Raw genomic sequence first — 25,656 nt, 5'->3', positions numbered from 1 at the left:
CCGATGACGACGAGGGTTCGATCAACGTAGGCATGTCATGCATGGGCGCAGCCGTGCGATGACTAGGCTCCATGCAAAGGTCCAGAGCGCAAGCAGGGTCGGGGAGGTGCACGGCCATGGCATGCAATATTTGATCCAATTCGGTAGTTGGGGTATAAGTAGGGCCAGGAAGAGGGTCCATGGACATGGTTGCGACAGATGCATGTCTAGATGGGGATATGCTTTGTAGTGTCGAGGCTTGTGGTAGGGCCAGCGCTGCATCAAGACCAAGGCGATACATTGACAGTATTGACCGCCTCATAAGCGCAGCCCGCGTGCAGTCATCTGTACGATGTGAGAAGGAGGGCAGACACGGCACAGGGCACTGCAATCGCCATGTGCTGGATACGAATGCGAATCATGGCCCTAGAGTTGACACTTGGCCTGGGGTTCCTGGGACGGCTAAGTTGACATTGTTATTCGGACCGTTTTCCAGCAGAGTTGGAGCTACGCGCGCACTACGCTGTTGTAGAGTGGTCAACTGTGCAAGTTCCACACCACCTTGGAGGTTTGGAGCGATTGCTAGCAGGGATGCACCACCAGTAGCTACCACGACGGAGATTTGTTGGAACCTGGTACTGGTAGCAACCGGTGCCCGTCTGACAAGGCAGGACAAGGCAGGACAAGAGCAGACCAGACGATACCAGTCAAGTCAAGGCCATGATGGTCGAGTGCGCGTGCACACACACACACCCACCCTACCACGACGAGTGTCGAGTTAAAGTTCCGGTCTGAGCGATGGAATGAGCCGAGCAACCGCCCTCGTCGCAGCGTCCGATTGAGCGCGGCCGGAGCAGACTCCGGCGGGCAGGCAGCGCAGCGAGTGTGATTTTTTTTTTAAAGTTTGGCCATGGGCCGCTCTTGGCTGGTTTCCAAGCGCATGGTCATGTGGCTTCTGACCGCTCTGGTGGATCGTACGAGGAGAGCGTGGTGGAGAGGGGGGGGGGGGTTGGAGTAAATGGCATAGTGACACAAACGGACGGGCAGGCAGACACGTGTAGTCGAGGCACGGCGTGCGCCTGTCTCAGTACGTGTCGTGGCGTGTCGTGTCGTGTCGTGTCGTGGGTGTGGAGTGGGCGAGGACGGGCGGGCGGCGCCGATCATATGCCAGAGTCAAGCGGCGCAGGCATCTGTGTGGGTGTGGGTGTGGGTGTGGGTGTGTGAGTGAGTGAGTGTGTGTGAGTGTGTATGTCTGTGTCTGTGTTGCGTGCAAAAGGGTTAGCAGACCATCTGGGCGCGGCAGGCGTCTCCGCGTCCAAGGCGGCATAGCGTGCGAGGCGGGGACGCGCCGCTGAGAACTATCTACACCACGGAGCGCAAACCTAGCGCGTGGCAGGGGAGTGCGAGCACGAGCACGAGCACGAGCTCGAGCTGCGAGTGAACGGGAGACGTGTTGGTGAGCCGAAGACGCGTTCGCCTGTGCTGATGCTGTTAGGCGTGTCGTGGTGGTGTCGGGGAGCAGCGGGAAACAGGCAGGCTAAGCAGGTGAGGCCGTTGGTAGTGCGCAGAAGCGTTTAGCGGCCACGTCTTGGCACCGCCGCTGGCCTGATTTGTGCTCCGTCGCGCTCAATGCACATTTTACACTTTGCCTCGTGCTACGCTGTTGCCCGTCGCCCGTCGCCCGTCGCCCTGCCTGGCTCTGCATGCCCGCCGCCGCCGCCGCCGCGTCTTACGCAGTCAATCTCAGATGCTGCCGTCGTCACATTGCTGCCACAACCGCATCCTGGCTCGCCCCATCCTGCCCTCGCCGCGCGCTGACCTAGACGTGTCAGGTGTTGCGCCATCAACTTCACCCCCCCTCAAAGTGGCGTCATGATGGTCACAAATCAAATTACCACACCCGTCGCCGTGCCATGTGCTGCGACCCACGCTCCTGGCCAATCATGGCCTGAATCCCCTCCACTATACACACGCCAAACACCGTTATCTGATCATCGCACATGGCCCGCCACCCCAACCGCCCCTCTCATGCTGGCCCGCAAGAGAGCCTCACTCGCATCGCCACCACGCACTCAACAGCAGGCAGTCCATGCTAAAAAAAAAGTATTTGATTTCTTCTTCTTCTTCTTCTTCTTCTTCAAGTCTTCTTGTCTTTGGTGATGGCAGGATTCGCCCGTGAGGGCCCTATAATCTAGAGTATGCTGGTTCGTGCCCAAGTGCACGTCATGGGAATGATAAAGAGAAACAAAAAAAGTATGCTAGGGGTATAACGCAGATTAGTGCTTGCAAAACTGCAGAAGCCTGAAACATCCACCCACGCAACAAGTCACAATCACAACAAACGCCCAGTCTATCAATGCGTCCGGCCCTTGGCCTGCTCCGAACTCCAGGCCCGGTGCTCATAACGACCGCCGCCCGGCGTAAACGGGTCGCGGTACATGGGCCGTTCCGGCGATGGATGCTGAAGACCTGACGCTTGTCCTGACGCATGCTGCGGGGACTCGTGGTTCTGGCTATTCTGCCCAGACGTGTGCCCCGTGGGCGCAAACGTCGCCATGGGATAAGAGTGCGTGTCGTGGCCCGAGGCAGCCCCGTCCATCTGGTGCGATCCCAGCGCAGGATGATAGCTGCCCGTTCTCCTTCGCACGTTGCGCTGCTCTTCTTCGCGCGACTCTTCTTCGTACCCGTCAAAAGACGCCTCGGAGCCATGGCCCGTCGTCGACGACGGCGCACGCGACGGCGCTGCTGATGCGCGCCTCAAGCGCGGTGACTGTGGCCGAGGATGGTTTCTTTCGGGGTTCGTCTGCAGTGCCAACGATCTCCAGTAGTCTCGCTCGTCGCGGTAAAAGGCAGCATCCTCGTTGGCATCACGCACACTTTGCTCCAACCGCGAGATGCTCATCGAAGCCTCTCGTTCCTTTTCCTTTCGTCGCGCACGGAAGCGTGCCGATGCGCCCGCATTGCGTCTCCTCTTCTCGTCAGCGCCTTTGGAGGCTGTCTGCGTCTCCACGGGAATTTGGCGGGGGGGCCCGTGCTGGCTTTTGATGGTCATGAGCTGGATGCTGCTTTGACTCGACGGTGCCATGGCGATCATGCTGGTGCGGTCGCCATCAATCGAGGCAGATCCTTGGCGCGAATCGTGCATGGGAGCAACACCAGGGCCATATTGTCCTTGGGTGCTGTGGTTGTCGTACTGCGTAGACGCCACCGAAGCCGGCTGGCTGTAGGGAGAGTACTGGGCAATGGGACTTGCACTGCCCGACTGGGGAAAGTTGATGCTGGGTCGATGCATGTCTGTGCGACCCATGTTCGGGGGCGGAGTTGGTGCCGTGGGCGGAAAGTAGTGGGTTCGGCCTGCAGCAGGTGGTGTAGGTAGTGCCGGGTGCGGCGTCGTCACCTCGGACGGGCGTGTGCTTGCCGTCAGAAAGGGCGACTGGTGTGCATCTATCGTGCCTGTGGGCGGGTTCAGCCTGCTGATGCTGTGCGTCTTGATGCCTTTGTCGTGCAAGCTGGGCCGCATGGGAGGTCTTCCTGGAGGTTGGAACAGCCTGGGGAGGACTTGCTCTTCCGAGGTCGAGCGTACCGAGTCGACGCTGTTGGGCCGGCTGATCGAGGGCAGGCTCTGTGAGTGCTGCGTCTCGACGGGCGAGGGCGAGTCGAGGCGAGAAAGGCTACGCCTGGGGCCATTTGGCTGGTGTTGGAGTTGCTGGTGCTTCCGCGCATCGTGTCCATGACTGTGCAGTAGCGCTCAAGACGTGCGTGCATGGCCTGCCAGCATATCCCGGCAGCGCACAGGGGGGTCGGGGGGGGGGTCGAAGGAGGGGTGGTGGTGGAGTGGAGTGGTGATGGTGGTCGTGGTCGTGGTGGTGGAGGGGCGCAGAGTGGGGACGGGCCTAGCGCGTTGCCAAAAGGCGCCGACAGGGCATGATGGAGTTGCTGGCTGCCCTTTTTCTTCGCGCAACATGGACCAGGCGCGACACAGGGGCCAGCAAGGCTCCCTCGATGGTTTGCTGCCCGGCCAGCGATCCTCCGGCCATTTCACCGCAAATTCTTATATCACACCTGGCCCTGGCGCGCCCTCGCCGATTGCGGGTGCCCGTCACTGACTGACCTCCAACCTCCAAATACCTTTATCCCCCGTGCCCTGGTCGTCCTTGTCCCGCTGCCTCACTCCATTCACTCGTCCATTTATACTATACCTCCCTCCAGCCCTCCAAGCCTCCCTTCCTCCACGCACCCCCCCCCTAACGCCCCTCATCGCTCCCCTCCTGGCCACCGCCGTCCCTCCGCCGCCTCGCCTGGTTCCTGCAGCCTTGGTCGCTTATCCCCAATCCAGCCTGGCCAGCCCGCCCCACCTTGCTCCAGCTGCCCTACTAGGAAACTCTGCATCGCCCCGTCTTGCTCCTCCATCGCCTGCTTCTCCTCGTTGAAATCGCGTGGGTTGTCTTCCGGGCGACCCAACCTCCGCTGCCGTCACGCTGGCTACTCAAACCCTCCCCGCTGTTGAAGCTCCCCACCCGCTGTTCCCCCGCCGCTTCCAGTCGTCCTTGACTCCGCCCTACACCAACGACCCCAAGCCAGATCGCCCATGGTTGGCTCAGGGCAGCCAAAGGGGCTGTGACGACGTCTCTTCCACGTCCAGTCTACCCGCCGGGCCTCTGCGGCCAGGCCAAACAACGCCTCACATGTCGCCTGTTCAGTCATATCCACCCATGCAACCTCCCTACAGGAGCCCACGAGAGCTTCCGGCCAACCCTCCCGTGTCCCTGCCGCCTCTTCGCCAGCTCTCCATGACACCGCCCACTCCTTCCGGCAGACATGGCAGTTCTCTCGGCGTCCACTCCATCCTCAACCCCCAGGCCGACGCACTGGAGCAGCAGCACCGCCAGCACCGGACGACAGACCATGGGCTCCCTCCCTCCCCCACTGCACGGCACGAACGCCCAGCTACTGCTGCCACTACGCCTAGCCACGACGACGACTAGCAGCCACGACGGAGCAACGTCGAGCTGGCCGGGCCACGGTGATGCAAGCCGCAGCTGCAGAGGCCGCCAGCCCTGCAGCCGCCGAGCACTGGCCTGCGGGAGTGAATCCGGTACATGTCCTGGCATTGCAGCTGCAGCCTGCCAGCCGCGCCAGGCCCGCCCATGGCACACACAGCTACATGTGCGTGTGTGGGTGGGTGCATGTGCGAGTGCTTGTACATGGGCCTCGAGTACATGTACAGGCCCCTATGCCCACAGCACGCCGGGCCGGTCTCGACCCCAGGGCTTGACGGCGTCTCGTGTCATGCCCCCAAAGAGGAAGAGAAGGAGAAGCAGCGGCAATGACAGGGCGACAGTGACAGAGGCCATGCAGGCCGGACATGGATGCACTGCGCATTGTGTTTTGTGCACTCGAGCACGCCATAGACGTGGGCAGCCGGGGGCGCAACGCAGAAATGCCCGAAGCGAAGCCCTGTGCCGCGTCTCGCTCGTGCTCGCCCTCGGTGTCTCGCTTGCCCGCCCTCGCCTCGCCCGCGCGCCGCACGAGCACGAGCGCGAGAGAACAACGACAACGACGGCGGCGGCGTACGTAAGCGGCCAGACGGGGGCAGACGGGGGCAGACGGGGGCCGACGGGGCAGAGGGTGGCCACCAGGCACTATTGATCGGCATGTGCACGCTCCCTGGATGCATGGCAGGGCAGCACCAGCACCACGACTCTGCCCAGCCGACTCATCTTATCTCATCTCCCTTGCTTCTTCTGCGCCCCCGGCCCAGCTCAAGGCGCGCGATGCGGTAACCGAGTCGGCCACGCCTAACGTCTCGGGACGGTCAGCGGCGGCTACGCCCCGTCTCGCTGGGCGTGGCAGCGAATATTACTGCATGCACGCTACGCAGCCACACTGGAAACGTGCTGGCGGCGGACGTGCCCTGTGTGGAGCGATTCCCAGCCGTCACGTGGGGGTTAGTCGTCGTGCTAGTACTACTTGGTCGCAGTGGCACCAGCAGCAGCACACGCAGCGCCCGCCAGCACCGGCACCAGCACCGGCACCAGCACCAGCACCAGCCGCCGCCGCCGCCGCCGCCCGCGCACAGCACATGATGGATGATACACAGCCAGGTGCAGCAGCCGCTCAGCTACTATCGCCCTTCGGAAACTCGATCGCCCTGGTGACGCGATGCGATGCGATGCGACGGCAACCGCGCCCCTCGTCCATGTACATACATTACCACCATGTAAAGTATGCACATAGGTACTGTACATGGCGGATTACAGCAATAAGGGGGCGACACAGGGCCGGGATGTGGGCGACGGTCCCCCGCATGCCGTGCGGGTGGCTCGCCCTTGGCATGCGTGGGCGTGGGAGAGCGCCTGGCCATGCAGTCCAAGTCGGCCATTCGCCGTATTCTTGGCCGTATCCTCTCCCAACACCGCAGTCACAGCCGCTCAGTACTTGCGAGTACATGCACTCTGACACACTCTGACACGCTCACGCTCACGCACACGCGCAACCACACACATGCTGTTGGTGATGCGACGCCCCTGATTGCGCAATTAGCCGTGGTGCTTACAGGTGCGTGTGACGGTCATGGAGCGAGGCAGAGGGCGTGCGTGCAACGGTCTCAGCAGACGGCGCCGAGCTGGCGTCACTGCGAAACGCACAGGTGAATGGATTGGGCCTCGATCCAGGGCCCCCTGGAGCACTACCTACCATGTGCTGCAGTACGTACGTACGTGTAGTCGTCGTGGCCGTGGCAGTAGTATACAGTATACAGCAGAGGGCGACGCCAATAAATGCTGTTTCTGCCATGCGCCCAGGCCAGCGGGCACCGACAAAGGCGTGTGATGGCCCCCAAGGCCAGGGGGCGCTTGTGCTGGCCTGCCTGGTGACCTACATACACGCACTTGGGTGCTTGCTTGGGGCTGCGAGCTGAGCCGCGTCTTGGGCGAGGGCCTCTCTCCTGCCGAGGACATGGTGTATTGTATGTAAGTATGTACAGCACTAGCGCCGAAGCTTGTACCCATGGCCGTGGGCAGCACGGCGCCATGCATGCGTCGCGGCCATTGGTTGGCTCGCTTTTCTCCACTAGTTTTCGCGTCCCAGCCTGTCGGTTACACCGCCAAGACGGTGATCCAGGGGACGCTGCCAGATTCCACAAGCTTCGGATATCACGTCATCCAGCCTATCGCCTATGACGCTCCATCCAGCCCGCTCCGGCCGACAGCACACGTCCGGCAAAAGTTATTCGTCCTACCACTAAGCGGCTATTTGGCCTACCACTTAGCAGGGGTCTGCATTAGTGGGCTTGGCTAAAACATTAGCAGTATTTTATATTACTTACTATAATATAGCTGTGCTGTAGTAAGTTCTAGTGCATAAAGATAGCTAGTATGTTAATAAAAATTCAATAGTGTTGCGCAGCTAAAATAGAAGTCGCAGAAGCAAAAAAAAGTGAGGCTTAAAAACTAGCTATACTACTTAATTTTTAGTGTTCTATATAGCCTAAAAATTAGCCTAAAACAGGCTCCTAGCTACTTACTAAAGAAGCTATAACTAGCGTAGTACGACGATTGCGTTAGCTAACTATAATAGGGCTCCTAATTATCATCGCGCCTTTCGCCACCTAAGTTTAGCAGTAAATTTAGGTAGAGAGGCAAGTAGTATAGAGGATAGGGATGTTGCGCGACAGCTAGGCGGTCAAGGTGGCCAAAACGGGCACCTAGAGGCCTATTTTAAAGCCCTATCGCGAAGCCTCTATAGGCGGAGCTGTAGGCAAGCGGTAGCTGCGGCTCGCCTAAAATAAAACACCAAGCTTCTATACTAGATAGGTATTATCTAGTTGCTAAGTTAGTTACAAAATTAAGTGCTAAGTTATTATATTATAGTGCTAACTCTATATAGTTTAGATATGCCTGCACTAATGCAGACCCCGGCTAAGTGGTAGGCCAAATACCGGCTTAGTGGTAGGACGAATAACTTTTGCCCACACGTCCCGGCCCAGGCACCTTGGACACGACGCTCGAGTCAGCCCGCCAGCCCGCCAGCCCGCCAGGTCAAGAGTCAAGTCCCGCCCTGGGCTGCGCAAGCTCTGCCGCTTCCTTCGCCATGGATGCTGTCTCATGGCCACCGGGGGTGCGCGCAAAAAAGCCTACTCGACTACATGCCTTGTCCTGGCACGACACATGGCAAAAAGCCTGGAGCTTAGGCGTGTGTGTGTGTGTGTGTGTGTGTGCGCGCGCGCGCCCTATACCAACAATAACCCCCAAGCGTCGGCATGGGTCCTCGGTACTTCTCCTCTGCCATCAATGCCTGGCCGAAACCATCGCGCGACTCGTACTTGTACTGCTTGAGCAGAAAATACAAACACCCGTATCGCTTGCGCCTCAGCCCAGGAGCCCCTCCGACAACCCACGCCCATAATACTCGACATACAAACACTCCCGAGCTGGCCTGCCACGCTCGGTGCTGCCCGTTTCACAATGGCGGCCTACATACTTTCCATTGGCCAAACGGTTAATCTTTCTTCTTCGTTCCCATGGCTGCTGCGTGCCATTGGACGTCTCCTACCAAAGCTCGCCGACTCCCTTGCGTCTTGCCGTCTAGCTCCAACGTTGAAGCCATCTACTCCATACACACACGTACCATACATGTATCCACCAGAGAGACAAGTGTTTACAATGTCAGCCTAATTTTGTTGCATCAAACACTTGACATGGGGTCCTGGTCCTGGTCGCGTCGGCACTTGGCGAGTGTTGTAGATATGCTGTCGTCGCCAGTTTTGGTTATACCTACACCGCACTGCAAGTGTAGACATGGCGACTGACCGCTCCTTGTCAAGGAAGATGCACCACCCGGTGAAGTGTGACGGGCGAATGTCACGGTTTACCGGGTCAAAGCTTCTGACTCCGTTTCAGACTGGCCACCAAATGTTCCAGGCCTTGGACCGTGGACGGCACTATCACGCCCTAACCCTAACATATTACCGCCTGTTCGCCCGCATATGCAGAGCCATTGATCGATACTAGCGGATCACTCCGAACAAACACTATGGCGTATCAGGCGCAGCCCGCAATGCTGTGCTCAGGCCGGCCGTTGCGGTCGATCTCCATCAGCCCCGGCCCAGCGTCGATCCCGCCTCACCACTGCCAACCTCGATTTTCATGCAAGCACCTCCAGGCGGCAAACTCACTGCGTCGTCGACAACTTCGTGAAACTTTTGCGCACAAAGTTTTTCCCACAATTCTAAATACTCATGCGGTGCTTTGTCTCGTTTGTGTTTCGTCTTCACTTGCCGCAATCCCATAATACAACATACGGGGCGCCGGACGGAGATGCGCTATCAGATCCCTTGTCCTGCCTTGCGGGCACATGTCATTGGCATGGCAGCTGACACTAGACATGTTATGCAACCGCCTCTCAACTGTCATCGCGTATGAATTAGTGGCGGTACGTGTCCAAAGCACATTGCGACAGACCGACGCAATACGCGGTTAACGGCTCTCACGTGTGGAGGGGCAAGGTCAGGTGGGTGGAGGGAATCCAAAGTCGCTTATCAAATCGTTGGCCATGGCTATTGCAAATGCCCATGGTCAAGCGTCTACGAGAAGTCCTTATCAACACATTAGCCACTTTTTAAGCCAAATTTCTAAACAAAGTTTTCACTCAACTCAGCTTCGTCTCATAGTCATGGTTTAGATGGATGAGACAAAGCGCCACCTCTAGCCACCTCCCCTCTCACCCCCTCCCCCCTTTTCCTCCTCGGTATTTGATGGCTGACCATCTTCACGCTAGATACAATAACTTATTCCACCCTAGCTCTTGTCCGGAGCGCAGCATCTACGGCATGTAGCTGCAAGCGGGTGCTTCTCCCGTGAAGCATGCACCCTGCACCATGCACCGTTGGGCTCCACGAAACCATGTCTCTCGCCTTGTAATGATACCGTCAGTCTGGTCCTTTTGTGCTTATGCTTATTTCCATACGGATATTGTTTCCGCCTCCAATCATGGCTACATAGCATGCACGCTACTTTGGCGAGAATACTGATACCATGCACTCCGCCCGAGGACCATGCACTGTGAACCAAGCCTGTGCTTTTCGCGCCATATGTTGCTGGGTCGGTAGCAGCATTATTTGAGGTTAATTCCATGCCACATTGTCGGCGAATAATTTCTAGAACTATTGGCTGGGCCAAGAAAGCGAACTGTGCCGTAGCGTGTCATCTCCCCCACAGACCCTTGAGCAAGGAGATGCTTCGCTACCGATTTGCCGGTTAAGGCCTGTTCCCTCTTCCGGAAGCCCTTCCAGAGATGCAGCGTCGTGGTCGTGGTCGCATTCCTCCAGGTGGTGTGATCAGGCGCACGGTTCAAAAAAAAAACTACTACGTACAACCTCTCGTCACAATGCTACCGAGCGTTTCAAAGTGCGGAGAACATTTCCCCGTGGAGCAACCCTTTGCCCGATGTACGCGACTAGCGTAGGCCTCATTTTTTTTTTAAATTCCGCAGTCCGCGAGGGTTTTCCATTCCCCGTTTGAGAACGGAAGTCTTGTCCGCGTCGTATCGTGCACCCTTGATCGCCCTTTACATTGTCCGGCAACGTGCATTGCAGACACGGTACGAATATGCCTAGCCGCCCGGTCGCTTACCCTCACCATGATAGGATATGGTAGATAAGAAGGATGGATGTCCAACATCCGAGTGGTATGCCAGCGGTGTACAAACACACGAGCCGATGTTACCTTGGCTCCGGTCAAAGTATCCTCTTGGTTCCAACGAGGCTGGGATCAGGGGTGCGGCGTCCGCCCTTGCTTTTGTGGTGGTTGAACTCCTTCTTGCGCTCTTCTTGCCTATTGTGGTTACGTGCTCTGGAGGATTCGCATGCCGGAATGCCTTCTTCCTTCGGTTACGCACGTAATCGGTCTGCTGTGCCGAATGCCATCATACCAAGATGTCTATTTTCTTCTCCGTCGACAAATCCTTTGATCCTTCTACCGCAGAAATCTTTTTGATGATGTAAGTATTTGTAAGGTACCTCACTGCTGTCCGCTAGTGCGGACTGTGCTGCCATGGGGAATCCCTTGCTTGAGCACTTCGAAATCACTCGTGGAATCGAGCACGTGATTGCTGGAAGGGCAGCAGAGCGGTTGGCCTTGTTTTGCTAAAACGGGGGTCTATCTTCTACTAGCGCTTCTTTGCATGTAAACGTGTAATGTCTTGTGGGGATGGGAATGTGTATATGTGCCACATCCCCCGCGTTTTTATGAAACTGGTCTCCGCAGGAAGACTGGGTCTCCGAAAGGTGGAACAATATGAATGGCTGTACCCTAGAAATAACCAGGTTCATCCAACCTTGGTCGCCACAAAAGAGGTATGCATAGGAACATCCCTTCAAGGCATACGACACCAATCCTGCTTGGTACTGCATGCATTCTTTTCGCTTATCCAGGCTTTCGAGCATGACCCGGCAAACGAGTACTATCTACTGGATGAATCGAAATACGCAACTCCCAATCAAGATTCAAAGCAAGCCACGGTGCACAAAGTCAGGTGGACTGAAAATCCCATATGTCGGTGGGCATGTGTACAGGAAGCTGTGTTGAGCAGTGTACTCCATTACTCCAAAAGGAAAACAATCTACATAGTCATGATTCATGCATCTCATGATGTGCCACCATGGAGAAAGAATGTCCGAGTTGCGCTTGAAACAGCTGATATTACCGTGCCGTGCAGAGGTGTGCCGCTTTGGAGTACCTGGACAGTATGAAAATTCACAGACCACAATACATGCACAATGGATGTTCGAGAATTAAAGACTTGACTTGCCCCTTGCTCTGCTTTTGCTGCAGTCAAGCTTGCTGAGGGCGTAAGGCGCGGTTGAGATGGCGGCGGGCCGCGAAACGCCGATCCAAGTCTTGGCAAAGGACACGCTTACGTCTGTCTACACGCAACACAGAGAGCTCCGCGTTCACTCTTTCCAAATCCGCAACAATGAGGGTTCTCCACAGCTTTGTTTCCTCGCTGCTGCTTTCGAGCGCAGCAATTGTATCTGCCGCTTCTTCGTGGAGCTTCGAAGATGGCGCCGTCTCCGTCTCGACCAAAGGTGCTGGTGTAGGCGGAGGTTCCAAGGACAAGTAAGCTCAAAGCTGCAGTGTTGTATTTGTCCAATGGAGCCTGTGACTGACAAATCTCCTACTAGACTGAACCCTACCAAGCCTCTCGCAAAGTCTGTATCCCTAGGCGCCGCAGACACGTTGAAGCTGCTCCTCACCGCGGTCGAGGGAAGCACCGCGAAGCGACCTCACCAGGCATTCCTGACTCTGACGGACCCGGCTACCGGCCTGGAAGACTCATACGTGTTGAATGTAAAGGACAGCGGAAAAGCCAAGGTCGAACTGGTATGTATTGCTCTTCAATGACTGCCAACATGGCTGACTCTTCCTAGTCCCACAAAGACCTACCCCATCAATTCCTCAAGGCTGAGAAGCCGCTCACGGCTTCCATCGTTATTGGCTCCTTTGGTTCATCCACGCCCTACAAGCGCAGGGTGTTTGACCTTGCCATCACCCGCGACCCCGCCGTTCCTCTGAACACCCCCGAAGCGCCTCTCCGCTACGCCGCCGCACCAGAGATTCACCACATTTTCCGCGATGATCCCAAGTCTCCACCCAAGCCTATAACCATGGTGTTCGCAGCTGCTGTGGCTGCCATGCTGCCTGTTCTGCTCGGCGCATGGGCTGTCTTGGGCGCAAACGTGAGCCATTTGAGCAAGGCCCTGGGCAACGCGCCTGTGTCACACGCACTGTTTTACGGCTCCATACTGGCCATGGAAGGCATCTTTTTCCTGTACTACACGAGCTGGAACCTTTTCCAAACGCTGCCCGCTGCCGCTGTTGTGAGCGCTGTCGCCTTTTTGAGTGGCAGCCGAGCCCTTTCCGAGGTCCAGGAGCGTCGTCTTGCCGGGTTGAGATGATTGAGCTGGGGACTGGTAAATCGCAGTACGCTTGAACAAAAAAGGGGTGTTTTTGAGCGCAATCATCTTGCTCTCCCGTGTATGGATAGAGAAAGCCTTGGAGTTGTAGCACGTTTATGCATCTTGCACGATTACACTCTTAGAATTACAAACTAGGACACTAGCAAGTCCAGGCCATTGCAATCATGCTTTTCACTGCTGCATTTCAACCAATATGTACTGATTTACCGTGGCCATTTGCGCCTGGTCAAAGATGCTCTTCCCTGTCATTTGTCAATTGTTACTCTTGAAATTTTACAAATGAGCTGCTTGTAAATCCAACCAACTACCCTTGGATATTTGAACAGCGCCCAAGTACGACGACATGTGCATTTCACTCTCCCGCTACTAATATCGAGCTAGTTTTTTTTCCTTATAACCTTGCTTTCCCGGCAGGTAATAGGAGCCTGTTCGAGTTTGTCGATCTCTATCAGAAGTGATACCATCTCTCTTTCGCGATTCACTAGAAAATCATAACCTTGCTTTACTTTTACTTTGCTTTATTTTATTTTATTTTCTTTTTCTTTTTTCCCTCTCTCTCTCTCTCTCTCTTTTTTTTTCCAAAAGTTACTTTCAGTCATGCATTATCCATCTCTTTCTTCATATATCTGACCGGTTGTATCGACAGCAAAGTAAGTAGATTAGCGGCCAGGGGACATGTAAAGCGGAGCGCTCATGAAGCATTGAGAACTCGCGACGAGAGAGAAAAAAAAAGGGGGGGGGAAGGTATTAATTGTGGGTAAATGGGTTGAAGGTGAAGTGGATCGAAGGACGGTTGTCGTTGTTAGTGTCTTGTGGATAAATTTCTTGTACATACGGTCTGAGATGAAGTTGAGGTTGAAGTTGAGATTGATATTCAAATTCTTTTTTTTCTTTCTTACATTACTTACGCATTGAATAAGTCTGGTTACTTGTCCGTAACTAGTCCTGCTCTTGTTTTATCTCTCTCTTTTTTTTATTGTTGTTCACGTTAGAGTATACCTCGTTGCTGTACCTCGTTGCTGTCGCTGTTTTTTTGTTGTGGTTATTTTGATGGCTTCAAGGATGCTGCTGCTGGCTCTGTTAAGTAGTGGATCGGATGTCTTTTGCAAGGCGAGGAAGAGTGGTGTGGGGATATGGATATGCGGGTGCATGTGAATGAAATGGAATGAGTCGGAGGAGGAGGATATTGAGGTGAATTTGTTCATGATTAGGTTCGTTTGTGGAAGGAGTGGGATGGATGTGCTGATGTAGCGGAGGTGTATTTATTTTGCCTGTTTTATAGGTGATTTCCATAGTGCTGGCACAGTGGATTTTATAACGTGTTAGAGTAGTGATGGAAGATAGTAGTGTGGTACTACATTCTATACTTTGTACACGAGTAAGTATCTTTTATACTATACATGTTTGCGAAGCGCAATAGTATTGAGCAAACAGAACTTATTTAATAGACAGCCTGCTTTCGCGACTTCACGTAGCGCCATACAACCATCTACTTGAGATGATTAACTTTATGTTGCAGTATATATAGTCTGTACCCGCAGAGCCTAGAGAATTGAATCTTTTTTCTCTGCAATATTTTGTACTCCACTATAGAACCCGCGTTCTTGTAATCCATCTGCGTACACGACCTTGCTACCGCGTCATGGCCAACACACCGTCGACATTTTCTCGCCCGACAATGCCCTCTTCCACCAGCTGCTCCAACACCGTCGTGACAGGCAGGCTGCTCGCCTTCCAGTGGTCTTTTATGACCCCTGATCTACTCGCGACTTCTTTCAATATCTCCGCTACAACAGCCTTTGCGCCCGCCGTACTGCGGGTCTGCTCAGCCCCAGCCTTCTCAGCATAGCTTCGGCCGCCGCGGTAAAAGACACCTGTATTCGCCACGAGCGTCGGCCCGCTCTTGGCCCAAGCCGGCTTCGCGGCGTCGAGCAGCGAGATGCGGAAGCGGAAGAGATCCGTGTCACCGCGCGCAATGAAGATATCGGCTAAGCGCGACGCCGAAAGGAGCGCAGCACATGGTGCAGACGAGAGTGTAGAAAGCAGATTCTGGGCTTGCGTGAGTGCCGTCCATTGGATTTCCACGTCGGCGGTAAATGTGGGTTCCGAAGCCGTGTATTGAGTGCCGTCGGCAAGCGCGGATGCGAGATCCATGAGTGCGTCTGCGTATGCGGATTGCTTGTTGATTGCGGCGAGGTCGGGGCTTGGTGCTGCTGTTTGCAGCAACGCGCTGAATGTGGATTCGACGGCTGCAGCGTACTCGGTTGACGTTGTCCGTCCGCTGCGGTACTGGGCTTCTGCAATGCTGACTTGGAAGTTGGCTGCTGCAAGTATGGCGTCGTCTTTCGGCGTTGTGGCGGCTTCTTCTGCTGCGGGTGTTGAGCTGATGGACAGCGTTTTTTCGGCCTTGGGCTCCTCGCGTGCTACAGGGGCAGGCGACTTGTCAATGAGATCGATCAGAGCGGGTATCTTGCTTGTAGCCGTGTCGAGACCATCTTGCGCCTTCTTTTCTATACTGGATAGATCCAGAGCGGGGTTGTAGAGTCCGATTAACGTTGTCAGTGCACTTAGCTGCGCAGTGCATGTTTCCAGAATCGACTCTGGTGTTAGAGGCTCTTCGACAGTGGCCCAGTCGCCTGGCGCTTCTGCATCACTTGACTCCGTTTTTGCGTCATCTTGAGCCTCTGGCTGTTGCTGTCGTTCGCCTTCCCAGGCCTCCTGATATTCGCCGGAAGCCTGCACTTTGGCAATTTCAGCCTGTATCTGTGCGTACTCTTGCTGCTGGCTAGCCAAGCATTTTGTGAAGATATCTACAGCCTCTTCTAGGAGCGGTCGGGCATCTTGCTTTCCGGCTGCTTGTGTCATAGTCTCCAGGCCAGCTTCTGCTAGTGAAGTGAGCACCTGAGCGGTGTTGAAGAGAATGTCGGTGTTGGCTGGGTTCAGAGCGACTGCAACTCGGTGAGAAGACAGTGTTTCTTCCAACAGTGCAATCCTGTTTCCAAACTGAGAAACGATACGTTCATCTTCTGTGATGGTGTATTGCAGATTTGCTCTGGCCATGGTTAGCACGCTACACACCGAATGCTCAGCTTACTCACTTGTTGTACGCAAGGTCGAATGATTGGGGATGGCGCTTGAGGCCCTCGTTATACATGTCGATTGCTCTATTGAAGAAGCGAGCAGCCTTTGCTGCGTCGCCAGCACGCCATTTCCCCGCTGCCTGCTCGTGGTCGTCTGCGGCTTCGAGAAAGTCATTTTCAGTCTGCGGTTCTTGCGGTTTTAGTTTGCCCTTTGGCTTTGGTTTCAGAAAGTCCTTTCGTTTAGGGGGCATGTTGATGATGGGAGACTAGAAAGCGATGTCTGTTTTGATGTGTCGGAGTGTGCGACAATCAATATAGGAAGCAGGTGGCGAATCTGCGCTAGCTCATTCGAATGTGATTTCTCAGCAAGCACAGTTGCGTGCTGGACACCCGCCTGCTTGTTATAAATATGACTGATGCACCTTGCGAGTTGTCGGCCGCAGTTTCTGGAGAGGCCTTTGATGCGAAACTTCGTCACCCCGCTTCCGCTTGCCCCACTTGGACGACCCTCGCGAGCCCTACCCTCTAGGTACCTCAACCACACACAGCAATTAGTTCAACTTGTCCGTGTTGAAACCGTCCCAGAGCAAAGCGTTATCAATCAAAAACCCGTTCTGGTCAAACAGTACCCCCTCTTCTTTCAGCAGCTGCAGCTTGGACTCCTGGTTCTGTCCGCTCGGTGCCTTTTCCCAGTCGCCCTTGAAGCCACCGACGAACTGCTTCAGTCAGCGCAAACGTCATATTATCAGTCATGAAACACATACCCCGGTACTAGCAATGCAGCGATGACAAGGCACTACTGGACAAAAAGGATTGGCGCGTAGCGCGCCTCCCACGGCTCGAGGAGAACTGTTCAAAGCCTTTGCTATGGCGCCATATGTCGTGACCCGGCCTTCTGGAATCTGTTGGAGCGCCGTGTATACACGCTCTTGGTATTTGGTGACTTTCTGTTGCTGCGCCATGGTGGATGAGATCTGACGAGTTTGTGCAAAGCACGCGTGTTTTGTTCAGACGACGCGTGGTCACGTGTGTTGCTTTCAAACTGACCACTCTTAGGCTGCTGGTGCACAACCGCAAAAAGTCACCGTGATTGAGTTTCAATCATCACTCCATACAACGATATTACCTGAGATTGCAGACAAAGTGTAACCTTTTGCTGTCACAGTCACTGCAATACTGAGCAAAGCTTTTGAGAACCACGTGCTTGACGTCTAGAACGGAGGAGTTGCTCATAACACTATTACCTGACTATCGATCGCCACCACAGTATGCAGCAACGGAGATGTCTATCGAATGTACCGATCTTCTCAATCTTGAAGCCTCCAGCTAGGGAGTGATCCAGCCAATGAATGAAAGGCAAGGGAATGGGTGGAATGGAAGCCAGTCACCTCATTTGCTTTGTGCTCGTCGGCCGCTAAGTTAGCTCGAGCACGCAAAACAAGAAAATATGGTACGTTGCCATCGCCGTCACTAGCAATTTGGCTAATGGGGTCTTCATGGCTTCATGGCCGTCAGTCGGTCTGCAAATCATTACCCTAACCACGATGAATCATCGCTGCGGCGCCCCCGCTACTATTGGCGTTTCTTGTCAACCCATCTGGACCCCACCGATCAGACGTACATACCCGTGCAGTAAGCTTAGTCAATTTGCAGGGTAGTCTCTAAAGAGCATGAACTCCGATGAACGGACACGAGAAGAGCCGGAAGCGCTGCCACTATCCCACCCACACACCTGCTACCCTTTGGCGCTGCAGTGGGCGCTGCAGTGGGTTTGACAGCCAGAACGGACCGACATACTGCAAGGACATGCTAGACTGCTCGTCATAATTTCCACACGACAGCCTCGTGAAAACTTCGTTTGCGTTCGCACTGCGGCGGGCCGAGCTCCACCAGGCCTCGCAGGGCCATCGAGCGCTTACAGCAAGTGATTCGTGGACACTGAAGCAGTCGTCCCGTGCCGCCGTCCCTTTTCCTCCCCTTTCCGTTGGACTAGCGGGTAGAGCCCAAGCACCAACCTGTGCGGACCACAATGGACCCGCTGTGGGCCTCTTGTCGTCGTATGCAGCTTGACCGGGTCAGTGAGATATATCCTATCTCGAGCAGATGGGCCGTTGACGACAGCGAGAGAGTTTGGCCCAAAGGCCGGCACCCTGACGGCTCCAACCAGATCTAGACATGAGACATCATCAGCATGAGCTAAAAACTTTACGCCATATGCAGCACTGCTATCGCCCCGATTGCTAGAGGATTGGCCGGCTTCTGTTGAATGTTGAAAAGGGACAACGCCTCGCATGATGCAGATGCCTCATTCCAGCATCGCTTTCAAGAAGCGAGCCTATTTGGATCAGCTCGTTCATCACCCGCACCGCAGCCACGCACAGGTGGTGGTCTTGATGGGTGAAGACAAGAGAACCCCTGTATCAAGCCGCGAGCAGTGATAACGTCAACAGGCAGATTCCGTCTCTTATTGGCCGCCGTCCTTCACCAGACCCATCCCTTTCCAGTATGGCGCCATCACATGACCATATAGCTCTGCGGGCGGCCGTTTTTTTCACATTGCCAGAGCACGAATGAGCGTTCGTAGCTGGGGTCAGCAGGCGTGGTGGCTTAAGCGCGACCTGGACGGTGGATCGCACTCACGACAGGGCGCCCCTCACTCCAAGCGTAGGGGAGTGAGGGCCGGATTTTTTTCGCCATCGACAGCGACGACGACGGCGACGACGACAGACTGCAAGATTTTGGGATGAGTCGTGAATTGCGCAGGCTTTTGATGCGTTGTCAAGTGTGGCGAGGGGCGATCGACTGCTCAGCCTCGAATTCGCCTGCAGCTAAGCCGAGTTGATGCACTCAGCCACACCAGCCTGGTGGAAGACGGCCTCTCCGGCTCAACGGCATAATGCCACCTCCTAAGCAGCAAACCCGCAGGCTCCTGGTCAGAGCATGCAAGAGTCACGAGAATAGCAACGCAAATGACGAGACCCATGGGGCAACCGCCGCGAAAATCACTCAAGGAGCCATATGACTGTTTTCTGCATGGGAAAGCAAGCGGCTTGTGGCCCTGCACGCCCTGATTGAACAGTCAGACAACCCTCGACGATGAAGGCTTCTCAACGAATCTGTCGTCTGGCCCGATCGAGGTGGATGCATACGAGGTCCTGGGTGAGCGTGTCGGTCCGTTTTGAGCTCGACGGGACGCTGGAGGGCGTATCGTCGCGCACCGCCAAAGGGCTGAAGGGGGCATCTGAAGCTGGAAGAGGGGGATTTGGGCAAATGGGTGACGTCGCGGCCCTACGCGGGGCCCAGGGAGACGCTGGCTAGGACGGGGACCTCAGCTCTTGGGGTCGGCCGCCCTGTCATGAGACGAGTCCTGACAGGCGAGGGCAAAAGGCGAGGCTTGTGGAAAGGGTTGCTGAGGGTTTGAAACGGCATGAAGATGGTGGGTAATGGTCGGGCGAGGGCGCGCTGCTGGCCAATTGGGCATTTGACTTGGCTGGCGCCGGGCAAGGTCTGTCTGCGAATCGTCGCCCACCATGGCCATGCAGCAACTCGACTGGCTGCCCTCTGTCTTCAAGCCAGAGGCCTCCACCCGCCTGTCCAAGCGCAAGCGCCCGTCATAGACCACCATGTCGCCGTGCCGCTCCAGCCCAATATTGCAAGCCTGCCGGCGTCGGCTCTCGACAAGACGTCTGCGTCGCCGTCGTCGTCGTCTCGCGAGGTTGTACATATGCAAGCCTACGCACCCCGCAACTGCAACGCCTGTCAACGCCCTCTCCTAACCAACAGCCTGCGTCGCTGGGCCTGCCGGACTACCTGCGTTGCCGGATAGCCAAGGGCAACCTGAAAAAAAAGCATCTGGACTGGCCCTCCGTCGAGCACACGGCTCGTCCGCAAAGAGCCCCACTGAGGCAACTTTCGGTTCAAGCCCCGCGTTGGGACGGACAACCCTGAGGCAAGAATACACGGGGGCGCCTGAGTTGCCGTTGGGGCATGCCTATAACACCCAGGCATTGTCGCCTTGTTCCTTGTACGCGACGTGGTCCATTTCCGTTGCCATTGCCAGTCCCAGTCCGGTTCCCAACTGCGGCAACCCTTGCACAGCCCCATCTCGGGCTTTGCCGACTGCGCCACACCCACCAGCACATCTTCGGCCTTGCCGATACATGTGGCATACGGACAGCCGTCTGCCAACTTGACCGCAAAGTCTGCACACAGACGCAGCACTGCATGTACCGCCCTGGCCGCATGACTTATATGCATCGTCTTGTAATCTCTGGCTTTGTAACAATTCCCGAGTCGCCACCCCCATCCGGTTATTCTAGTCCTCCCGCCATCAGCCGCACCTATCACCAATCGGCTTCGCAGGCTTCTTCCCAGCTCGTTTCTGCTAACGCTCTTGGACCGGCCATTCTGGTTACCGTACGCCCTGCTTTTTTTTTGTTCCGAGCGTCTTACACAGGGGGGGTAAGCACATGCCTTCATGAGTTACTCGGCGCACACAAGCATCTGTTGTACATCTAGCCGTCCTACACGAGGCTACCCAAAATGGCTTCCTATAAGTCACAATACCCTCCACCAAAGAGGGTCGAGGACCGAACAACCACTACTCGCCTACCCCAACGATCCGTTACTCCTACCACAGGCCCGTCGCAGTTACCCGCCCCAACTCAGTCCAAGTTGCAAAAGAGGAGGCCTTCAAGAGATGATGAGGCGCAACATAGAGGCCCTATAAGCCAAGCAGGATCGGGTTCTACATTGAGTTCACGCCAAAGAACTACCAGCCGCTCCACGCCTATGTTCCCCCAACACCCGAACGCCACCAGCTCAAAACCTACCTCTCAGACGTCGACATCTCGCCTTCCCAAGCTCGAGGTCCCCCAAAGTATACGCACCCCTTCGCTCGCGTCAGGATCCTCGGCGTCGACTATTGAGAGTCCTCGATCGAATGTACTACGAAGAAAGCAAACAAGTGTTGGAAGCGCAAGTGGTCGACAGGCAACGCGGATAAGGGACGACTCCATGTCATCTCAAGACGATGCACAGTTGATGGAGGGCATACCTGGCGGCTACAAGGACCCATTCTCTGAGACTGTTCTAGGAATCTCAATACCACCATCTTCAACCATCCTCGCCCGTTCGGAGCACCAGGTCGAACCGTACATCCATCCGCTGTACGATTGCGAGATTGGGCCCACCGATGTACTCCGTATCCCGGCTGCACAATATGCACTCTCCGCCACCCCATCAACGCGTTACTCAGAATCTCCCGGACCTTTTAGTGTTTCGTCAACCCCTACTTCCATGTCATCTTACTCACCAGGGACGACGCTGTCAAGGGCTTCGAATCGAACACGACAGGTCAGTCCTTTACAGAGCAGGCCCCCTGTCACCCGACACAAGACTCCTGATGAATCCAACAATCGCCACCCTCACGCACTATTCACTGTCAGAGAGTCTTCTACATCCTCGTCATCGGCCTCTACCGTCATCACCGAAGGCGCGAAGCACACGGATAAGCCGTCGCCTGACGGACTAGCCACTCTCCCTCAGAGTCCTCGAGTATCCGAAGTGATCCCAAGTGCAAGCGAAAAGCCCCAAGTCCAAGCTCCTCCAGAATTTGCTCACCTTGCTAATCAATCACCTGTTACAATGCCATCGGGGAGACGGCCATCGAGGCCCAGCAGGGACGGTACCCCGGAACTCTCAGGACTCCGAGGCCCGTCGCCAGTCATCCAGAGCAACATGGTCAACTTCCCATCTTACCACAAGCGGAATGCTTCATCCGAGTCCAAGACGGCGCCACCCACTACGAGATCCAAGATGAGCATTTCAACAAAACCATCGTCACGCCTTCCCTCGCCGAACCCCTCATCAGCAGTACCGCCAGCCACTCGACCAGCAGTGCGTGGAACAACCCCAGATCTCCAGCCCGATCGTAGCGCGCGAAGAGTCAGCAGTGGACCAGCACCAGCACCCAGCCCGAATAAAACCTCCAGATTTGGCTTTTTTACCCGCCGTACAAAGACTGAGCCCGCCGTTCACCAAAAGTCAGAGGGTAAACTACACCGCAGAGGGCCGGCTGCAGGTACTGGCCACGAAGGCTATGGACGCTACGCTGGCAGAGGTCGAAGTGGAAGTTCGCTCAGTGCCAATAGCATCGGACGTTCCGTCAGTGCGGGCACTACTTCTGAGAGTCTGGACAAGACACCTTCGACCCGCAAAAGCAGCATGACCAGCACGACAAGTGGCGAGATGGACGACTTTTTCTTGAACCGACTTGCCCCCGTAGTCATTCGTGGTGCAGGAAGCAGCACAGAGCTCTCGCGTAGCCCAGAACCGATGCAGAGTAGCAGCAGTCTCGATGTATCTGTGAAACAGGCAGTGGAAACGAAGAAGGAGAGCAGTCTGTCGCAGTCGGCATTGGAGAAGAACCGACCAGTGCTGTTGCCTTCTGCAATGCCCGATAACATGCGTAGTGCATCTCCTATGAAGAAGCTGGCGATGGGGCTGCAAAGGCCTTCAGAAAGCGATGACGACACGGCAAAGCGAACATCACGAGCGTTGCAAAATGCACAAGGTCCTGCTGGCTCTGCTTCGGGCAACCGCGCACCAACAAAGACACGCAAGAACTCTATTAGTGAAGCTGCAGCCGAGATCAGAGAGGGCATGTGGTTAAAATCATCGAAGAAGAACAAGGCTGAGAAGGAGGCCCCGAAGCCATCCAAGAGGTGGAACTTCTTTCAGCGCGCCCACGCAGGGCCACGTGCAGCCACGCCAGCTGGGCCTGCAGCCAGCCCTAGCAACAAGACAGTTGGCTCTCGCTCCGTTGCACACTATGCACTGTTGGATCAGTCGGGCCTTGGGCTGGACGACATTGAGCAGCTGATGCACGAAGCCGACGAAGGGACCGAAAGCGCTCTCTCTGATGATGAGCCCGGGCGGAGGGAACGAATGCAATCGATGCTGCTGCCACCAATGCCAATTCTCGAGCCCAGCATTGGACAAATGGCCCGCCCGGCCTCACCCAAGGTTTTCCTACGCCCAGAGGCCAACCAGCAGCCCGAAGAGCAGCGAAGCAAGCTGACCATTGATACCAACGTGCACGCGTCCTACAATCCCGAGCGTCAATCGCTGGCAGACCTTACTCCCGTCACGGACCTCTCCCGACCTTCGTCTTTCTTCGGGCAGCCATCTCTGGTGCAAGACGAAGAGGTTGCGCCGTTGCAGAATGCCGCATTTACTTCGCCAATGCCCGAGCATGAACCTGAGCCTGAACCAGCAAGCTTCGCGCCAAGTCAAGAGATGTACGGTCTACCTCAAGATATCCCCTCGCCTGGCCCGCCACCTGTAAGCCCGCCACCTCGACCAAGTCGCCTGCCTCAAGTCGGCCGCATCCCTCAAGTTGTCTCCAGTCGCCGCCAGCCGGGTCGCCCGTCTTCTCGATCCTTCTCCCGCCCTTTTGTCCCAACCCAGCCTCGTCCAACGGCTCTTCCGCGGACGTCGTTTGATTCCATCGGCTCCATGGTTGCAACCGTCGGTCCGGTTGAGCCGTATCCTATCCTTCATGGACTGAGCGCCCTTGCTCATGGATCGGCAATTGTGACTATGAGCCCCGAAGAGGACGAGGCCAATCGCCGAAGCGAGTTCTTCAAGTTTCCACCTCGCAAGGATTCCGAAGTATCATACTCGAGTAGCTCGGGCATCTGGAGTTTTGCCCCAGCTGCAAGCACTGCCGTAGTACCCAGTCCCGGAGCACCGCTTTCAGAAGACGAGCTTTGGAATGAGTATGACGATTTGATCGACGAAGTTCTCTCGCCTGTCGATTCCGGCACTGCCGAGGACAGGAAGAGCTTTCGCAGCCATCCGTCTCTGGAGCCAATGCCCCTGAGACCCAATGCGCCAGTCAATGCGCCAGGGTCCGATCACGGCGACGATACCGATGCCTCGTACCCATCTCTGCATCTTCGTCGCTCCCGTCTGCTCGCTGTGCTGCATTCCAACCAGTCTCCTGCCTCTTCCATGTCTCTCTCGGATTTCATCTCAGACTACGGTGAGCGTAAGATTAGTGTCGTCGATCCCGTCACCGGAAGACTTAGCCTGCCTGCTAGCCCTCGTCTTTCGACTGGATCCACTGCAAAACGCTCCACTCGCTCTAGCCTGCCAGCCTCCCTACCGCAGAGTGCACGACAGTCGAGAGGGACTATCGCCTCCAAGTCGAGCAAGGACCGTGACAGCGCAACTGCGAGCCGGTACAGAGACACGCAGTTGAAGAACATCACCGAGAATCAAACTGAGGGTCTTTTGTCCATGGCCAATCTCCGCTTTGGCGCTCTCATGACAAGCAAGTGGCTGTCATTCGGTCGGGTCCTGTTTAGCCCGGTTCACTTTGAGCTCAAAGACCCCAAAGAAGACCGGGTTCTGGTCATTGATGGGCTCGGCAAAGACTGGTCTTACTACTGCGCATTGACCTATCCTGAAGCGACTGTATACGATATGGGACCTGACCCTTCCACGCCGTCCGAGGGTGCGGCTGAGGCTTGGTCGACGCTCAGTAACCACCGCCACATCTGTCACCCCTCGCTGAGCAAGGCCTTCCCATTCCCCATGCACTTCTTCGCGTGCGTGGTGCTTCGATTTCCGACTGCACTTCCTTCCTCGGAACACCATTTCATCCTCTCTGAAGCCAAGCGTGTCTTGCGACCTAGTGGCTATCTTGAGTTCAGCGTGCTTGATATGGATCTCGTCAACATGGGCAACCGAGCTCGCCGTGCCGTTCGCGGCTTGAAGATGAGGTTGCAGGTAGCCGACGAGAACATTTCACTTCGCAACATCAGCGACGAGGTCATGGCTGGCATTGGCCGTAAAGGCTTTGTCGAGTGCAACCGCTGCGTTGTGGGTGTGCCTGTTGCCGGCCAGCTTCCTGGGCTCGAAGATATCACGGGCATGCCTACCAAGAAAAGCGCAAACATGACAACCAACACCATGGCACAGCCTAAAGGATCCACTCCCGGTATATCCTTTTCCGATCTCCTCAACGATTCTTCATCAGAGTCGGCCAACAACGACATTACCGATATGGTAGCGCGCGTTGGTCGCTGGTGGTACTCGCGTTGCTACGAATCGCTTGTTCTACCCGAGGCCGGAGAGCCCGGCGCCGCGTTTTCTGGAGACATGTTCGAAAACAGCATCTGGCGCGACGAAAGCCTCATCCACGAGTGCGAGAAGCGTGGCACCAGCTTCAAGCTTCTCATTGGCTATGCGCAAAAGCCTGAGATGGGCGTCCGACGCACTGTCAGCGTGTAGCCATCCCTTCCTTCGTTTCATTGGAGCTGCGCTCCTCTCTTAGGTCCTGGAGACCTTTTTTTTTTAAACATTCCTATTACTCATAATGGGGTTTGGTCTTTTTTGGGTATTTTTTTTTACTGGCGTTCTGCTGCGTTCAAGCGATTGATTGATTTTTTTTCTCTCGTTATCTTATACCCTCGTTCACTCAGTCTGAACCACCCCCATTGCATAGCAAACATGGCGACCTGGCATCATCATCATCATCATCATCATTACACCAAATACTACACAACGGCGCAAGCCTTGATGCATTATGGAACTTATCTACGACCAGCTGGC

The 25,656-nt window shown here is 55.6% G+C and overlaps 7 protein-coding genes across 7 annotated transcripts; 2 read left to right on the top strand and 5 right to left on the bottom strand.

Annotated features, from left to right (window-relative positions):
* Positions 1 to 2,332: 2,332 nt before the first annotated feature.
* On the bottom strand, positions 2,333 to 3,943 carry SETTUDRAFT_157605 (uncharacterized protein; the record flags this gene model as incomplete). The annotated part of the gene is made up of 2 exons (XM_008032901.1): positions 2,333 to 3,691; positions 3,773 to 3,943. 2 exons carry the CDS (start codon positions 3,941 to 3,943, stop codon positions 2,333 to 2,335), a joined length of 1,530 nt encoding a protein of 509 aa, XP_008031092.1.
* Positions 3,944 to 9,018: 5,075 nt separating this feature from the next.
* On the bottom strand, positions 9,019 to 9,620 carry SETTUDRAFT_166079 (uncharacterized protein). The gene has a single exon (XM_008032900.1). The coding sequence runs from the start codon at positions 9,266 to 9,268 to the stop codon at positions 9,074 to 9,076; it is 195 nt and encodes a 64-aa protein (XP_008031091.1). The 5' UTR covers positions 9,269 to 9,620; the 3' UTR covers positions 9,019 to 9,073.
* Positions 9,621 to 11,832: 2,212 nt separating this feature from the next.
* On the top strand, positions 11,833 to 13,143 carry SETTUDRAFT_123686 (uncharacterized protein). The gene is made up of 3 exons (XM_008032899.1): positions 11,833 to 12,095; positions 12,161 to 12,359; positions 12,407 to 13,143. Exons 1-3 carry the CDS (start codon positions 11,953 to 11,955, stop codon positions 12,932 to 12,934), a joined length of 870 nt encoding a protein of 289 aa, XP_008031090.1. The 5' UTR covers positions 11,833 to 11,952; the 3' UTR covers positions 12,935 to 13,143.
* A 1,444-nt stretch (positions 13,144 to 14,587) lies between these two features.
* On the bottom strand, positions 14,588 to 16,286 carry SETTUDRAFT_24087 (uncharacterized protein; the record flags this gene model as incomplete). Its single annotated transcript, XM_008032447.1, has 2 exons — positions 14,588 to 16,007; positions 16,054 to 16,286. 2 exons carry the CDS (start codon positions 16,284 to 16,286, stop codon positions 14,588 to 14,590), a joined length of 1,653 nt encoding a protein of 550 aa, XP_008030638.1.
* Positions 16,287 to 16,586: 300 nt separating this feature from the next.
* SETTUDRAFT_98879 (uncharacterized protein) lies at positions 16,587 to 16,997 on the bottom strand (the record flags this gene model as incomplete). The annotated part of the gene is made up of 2 exons (XM_008032898.1): positions 16,587 to 16,751; positions 16,800 to 16,997. The coding sequence occupies 2 exons, from the start codon at positions 16,995 to 16,997 to the stop codon at positions 16,587 to 16,589; spliced, it is 363 nt and encodes a 120-aa protein (XP_008031089.1).
* Positions 16,998 to 17,950: 953 nt separating this feature from the next.
* On the bottom strand, positions 17,951 to 18,328 carry SETTUDRAFT_157600 (uncharacterized protein; the record flags this gene model as incomplete). The annotated part of the gene is made up of 1 exon (XM_008032897.1): positions 17,951 to 18,328. One exon carries the CDS (start codon positions 18,326 to 18,328, stop codon positions 17,951 to 17,953), a length of 378 nt encoding a protein of 125 aa, XP_008031088.1.
* A 2,249-nt stretch (positions 18,329 to 20,577) lies between these two features.
* On the top strand, positions 20,578 to 25,335 carry SETTUDRAFT_157599 (uncharacterized protein; the record flags this gene model as incomplete). Its single annotated transcript, XM_008032896.1, has 1 exon — positions 20,578 to 25,335. The coding sequence occupies one exon, from the start codon at positions 20,578 to 20,580 to the stop codon at positions 25,333 to 25,335; it is 4,758 nt and encodes a 1,585-aa protein (XP_008031087.1).
* Positions 25,336 to 25,656: the final 321 nt, after the last annotated feature.

This window comes from Exserohilum turcica, assembly GCF_000359705.1.
Source record: "Exserohilum turcica Et28A unplaced genomic scaffold SETTUscaffold_8, whole genome shotgun sequence".
Lineage (NCBI taxonomy): Eukaryota > Fungi > Ascomycota > Dothideomycetes > Pleosporales > Pleosporaceae > Exserohilum > Exserohilum turcicum.
The sequence above is the reverse complement of the archived record's forward strand: the minus strand, read 5'-3'. Positions and strand labels throughout refer to the sequence as shown.